Source organism: Penaeus japonicus, unplaced genomic scaffold, assembly GCF_977035675.1.
Source record: "Penaeus japonicus unplaced genomic scaffold, GWHDUDI00000001_assembly GWHDUDI00000030, whole genome shotgun sequence".
Lineage (NCBI taxonomy): Eukaryota > Metazoa > Arthropoda > Malacostraca > Decapoda > Penaeidae > Penaeus > Penaeus japonicus.
The window spans coordinates 5,969,256-5,974,255 of NW_028234432.1; the positions used below are offsets into that span (position 1 = coordinate 5,969,256).

General features: G+C 38.3%; 2 protein-coding genes across 2 annotated transcripts; both read left to right on the plus strand.

The window, feature by feature from the left end:
• Positions 1 to 204: 204 nt before the first annotated feature.
• On the plus strand, positions 205 to 1,096 carry LOC122267054 (uncharacterized). Its single transcript, XM_086554646.1, has 2 exons — positions 205 to 265; positions 377 to 1,096. Exons 1-2 carry the CDS (start codon positions 257 to 259, stop codon positions 998 to 1,000), a joined length of 633 nt encoding a protein of 210 aa, XP_086410772.1. The 5' UTR covers positions 205 to 256; the 3' UTR covers positions 1,001 to 1,096.
• A 2,313-nt stretch (positions 1,097 to 3,409) lies between these two features.
• On the plus strand, positions 3,410 to 4,211 carry LOC122267055 (uncharacterized). The gene has a single exon (XM_086554647.1). The coding sequence runs from the start codon at positions 3,589 to 3,591 to the stop codon at positions 4,117 to 4,119; it is 531 nt and encodes a 176-aa protein (XP_086410773.1). The 5' UTR covers positions 3,410 to 3,588; the 3' UTR covers positions 4,120 to 4,211.
• The last annotated feature ends 789 nt before the right edge of the window (positions 4,212 to 5,000 follow it).

Below are 5,000 nucleotides of genomic sequence, written 5' to 3' on the forward strand. Positions count from 1 at the left end.
ACGCCATTCAAATACCATGAAAGAGGTCAGTGAAGACAGGTTCACTAATTCATTTTATTAGTAACAGGAAACTAGTGTTGTGTTGCTTCGTCACCCTTTGAAAAGAAGAAAAAAAAAAGTGAGATCTAACATCTGCTTGACCTTGTGCTAAAAGTACGCGCAAGTATAAATACCAAACCCGGATCAGACAGTGTCACACTTCACCGTTTGTGTCTGGTCTTTCCTCTCATTCTAGAGCAAAGCAAACTTTTCAATCATGAATATGGTGAGAAAAGAGGTTCTTGATATTAGTATTTGTTATGCGATAAACATAAGCTATATATGTGAATACGTGTCTCTGTTCTTATGGAGTTACTAATAAGTTGACTACCAACAGCTGCGAGGTGTCTCTGTGCTGGCTATGGTGTGCATGGTGTCCGCTGCGAAGCTGCAAGGCTACAGTGAGGGAGGTGACTCTGGCTTGGGAGTCGACCTGAGCGGCGGAGTCCACGGCGGTGCCGCTGGCGGGGCCGGAAGCGGCAGCGTTTTCCCGGCCGTCTTCGTCGGAAGCGGAGACCTCCCTGCTAGTGCTTTCGGAGGCGTTGCTGGAGGTCTCTCGGGAGGCGCTGCCGGAGCCCATGCTGGCGGCGCTCTTACAGAGGAGTACTCTGGTCCTGTTGACCCTGTTGCACCTGTTGTTGCCATTGAAGAGGAATACAGTGGCCCAAGCGTCGGCGGAGCTGGTGTTGCTCCCGTGGTGGCCGTTGAAGAAGAATACAGTGAGCCAAGCTTCGGCCCTGGCTCCGTTGCTGCCGTTTCTCCTGTTGTGACCGTTGAAGAAGAATACAGTGAACCAAGCTTCGGCCCTGGCTCCGTTGCTGCTGTTTCTCCCGTTGTGACTGTTGAAGAGGAATATAGCGGCCCAATCATTGATGTTACCGTTGAAGAGGAATACAGTGGGCCCAACGAAGTCGCCCATGTCAGCCCCCCAGTCAGCGAATACATCTCACCAAACCACTGAAGCGTTATGCTGATTGAATGAGTGCAACATTGCTTCCAAGGGAGCATTTGTTTATCAAAAGCTCCAAAGTGAAGTCTTCCCAAAGATCAAAATGTATTAAAAGAACACGTCTTCGTTATACAATGTTTTATTTACTCACGAAAATGCCTGTTTTCATGGAATAGGTACACAGAGCCAATGCATTGAAATTATTATTTCATAAAGGCAAAGCAATATTCGTTTCAGTTGCCGTGGTTGCTCAGGAAATACGGATAAAAACTATGACTTTGTCTAAACAAAGGACATATGACGTATTTGACGGAAGTCGTCATAGCATTATTGACGTTAAGGGAGACTGGATCGCTGAGTACCTTTGTTTCACTTAATAAAAACTATAAAATGACTGAAGATGGAAATTGTACTTATGATTAATACAATCACAGTAATATTCACCAAAATCGGTATAGCTGAAAATCACAAACATAGATGGCACCACTCCCACTTGTCGCCTTGAAGAGTGTCCATCCACGGTCTCTACCGAACACAAGCTTCAGGGAAGACGACTTACAACAAGATGCTCACTTCCGGCTCTAAAGTACCAGCGGTGCAGGAAGTGCAGGCAAAATGAGAAGAAGGTGACTCAAATCATACCCAGCATATGTAATGTACCCTTGCGCTAGATGCTGTGATACTCGCAGTCTTGCTTGTTCACTAAAGTACATGAACAATGCCTTTAAAGCAGTATTTTTTCTACTACACTGATTATCAATAACATGAGATGATACTATATACTACAATTTTAGTTCAATACGAATGTGATAAAGCCTGTCAGATGGCACATATAAATATCAAATCATCGTAGAACAAAATCTATATTATGACTACATAAAGGGCTAGTATCATGATGAATAAATGGAAGAGGGAACGGAAGGTCGTGATATGTCGGGAGATGAGTTCTTGCTAAGAAATCAAATCCATGTAAAGTGCTGCGCATATGGCACTGCTTCCCATCTTGGGGACAAGGCTGACAAATCTATGCAATGTATTAAGGGACTGAGACCCGAATTAAAGCTGATTTATCATACCAGACACATACTCACACACACACATATGTGTGAGTGTATATATATATATATATATATATATATATATATATATATATATATATATATATATATATATATAATATATATTATATGTCTATTATATTTATATGAATATATGTCTGTATATAAATATATATAAATATATGTATGTATATAACTATACATATATATATATATATATATATATATATATATATTATATATATATATATATATATATATATACATATATGAGTATATATTTATATATACATATATATTTATGTATATATATATATATATATATATATATATATATATATATACATATATGTATGATATAAATTATATGGTGGAGGTATTTGATTCCACCGCTAACACCAGGTTTGTGATAGTGGCAGGAAGGTCTGGAATGTAGAGTCGCGGCAGTCAAAGGTATTCCGTTCTATTGAGGGTCGACATAATTGGGATACAACTTTGTGTGTATTATCTGTCCATCAAAGTTGACCCAACCTGACCCGACTTAAGACACCAGGATTGCCTCGTTGGCAAGAATGAAATAATCATGTATTCGTGTTGTTGTTGTATTGATGTATTTGATACTTTATATAAACACACTATCTAAACCTCATATCAATCTATATATCTATATATTTTTTTCATATTAGGATGCACATTCGTGTTTTGGCATCGTTACGTTTATGAAATTGACCCTTTTTCTTTCTCATCAATAATAAGAACTATTAGTTAGATTAGACAGTAGTGTTTGGCAGTTATTTTTTACAAAGTTGAATGATCAAGCCACAGTTCTAGTTAAAATGGACTCGTCACCAGAGGAAAGAATACTGTTTTCATCATATGAGGACTATAGCTTTAGTCGAAAACTCAAGTTTTATCATACCTGTTTTATTTTTGTGTACACACACAAAAACACACACACACGCATACACTTGTATGTGTGTGTGTTTGTATATGTACATATATATATATATATATATATATATATATATATATATATATTTATATAGATATATATTGTATATATATATATTCAAAATTAAGAACGTGCCATGCACAAACGCGCATGCGGCCATATACGCACGTACACGTCGCTTAGACAAGATCTTGAACAGACGCCATTCAAATACCATGAAAGAGGTCAGTGAAGACAGGTTCACTAATTCATTTTATTAGTAACAGGAAACAAGTGTTGTGTTGCTTCGTCACCCTTTGAAAAAAAAAGTGAGATCTAACATCTGCTTGACCTTGTGCTAAAAGTACGTGCAAGTATAAATACCAAACCCGGATCAGACACTGTCACACTTCACCGTTTGTGTCTGGTCTTTCCTCTCATTCTAGAGCAAAGCAAACTTTTCAATCATGAATATGGTGAGGAAAGAGGTTCTTGATATTAGTATTTGTTATGCGATAAACATAAGCTATATATGTGAATACGTGTCTCTGTTCTTATGGAGTTACTAATAAGTTGACTACCAACAGCTGCGAGGTGTCTCTGTGCTGGCTATGGTGTGCATGGTGTCCGCTGCGAAGCTGCAAGGCTACAGTGAGGGAGGTGACTCTGGCTTGGGAGTCGACCTTAGCGGCGGAATCCACGGCGGTGCCGCTGGCGGGGCCGGAAGCGGCAGCGTCTTCCCGGCCGTCTTCGTCGGAAGCGGAGACCTCCCTGCTAGTGCTTTCGGAGGCGTTGCTGGAGGTCTCTCGGGAGGCGCTGCCGGAGGCCATGCTGGCGGTGCTCTTGCAGAGGAGTACACTGGTCCCGTTGACTCTGTTGCACCTGTTGTTGCTATTGAAGAGGAATACAGTGGCCCAAGCGTCGGCGGAGCTGGTGTTGCACCCGTGGTGGCCGTTGAAGAAGAATACAGTGAGCCAAGCTTCGGCCCTGGCTCCGTTGCTGCTGTTTCTCCCGTTGTGACTGTTGAAGAGGAATATAGCGGTCCAAGCATTGATGTTACCGTTGAAGAGGAATACAGTGGGCCCAACGAAGTCGCCCATGTCAGCCCCCCAGTCAGCGAATACATCTCGCCAAACCACTGAAGCTTTATGCTGATGGAACTTGTGTAACATTGCTCCTTTGAGAACATTTATTTATAACAAGTTCCCAAGTAAAGTACTCCCAAAGATCAATATTCAATAAATGAACACATCTTTATTAAATTTGGTTTTATTAAAGTAATGAAAAGAATTTCCTATTTCTAAAATATATATATGATGAACAGGGAAACTTCAATTATTATTTGGTAATTGTATGGCACTAAAGATAATGGTAGATAAGAAAAAGAATGTAAAATTGTTTTCCGTAAGACATCCAAAAATAAGATTTCCATTTGGCTCGTTTAAATGCAGAAAATATGAAAGAACTTTAAAAAGAATCAGTAAATGAGACCCATAGTAAATCAAATGAAACATTACAAGATCATTTTTCACAAACAGATTTCAGTCGTAAATGCTGATCTCAACACTGAAGTTTGTTAGATAATTGTATCAACATTTGCGAACCAAAAAGTAGAGTGTCGTTTTTGAATACTGACTAGCATGACAAAAAGGAAACATTAGTGAGTCAAAATCTCTAATCATCTCTTTTTGTCTCGCTTTTTAATATAATATCGGAAGCTGTGTTCGATATCATCCATACAATACTGAATCAAGTTTCGTTAATGCTTTTCAAAAATAATGTTCGCATTCAAAGTTATTTGAGCACAGAATATATATTCATCATTTAAGCAAGGTTTAAACTTGTCAATGTTATGTGTGCACTGCGTATTTCCGGGTGTTAGTGTATATATATCTTTAATTTCATCTTAGACATATATATATATATATATATATATATATATATATATATATATATCTTATATATAATAATAACATATGTATATATAACACATTCTATACTTAAATTATATATATATATATAA

Coding starts and splice junctions, on each gene's coding strand:
- LOC122267055 (XM_086554647.1), top strand. CDS start 3,589: ATGGTGTGCATGGTGTCCGCTGCGAAGCTGCAAGGCTACAGTGAGGGA.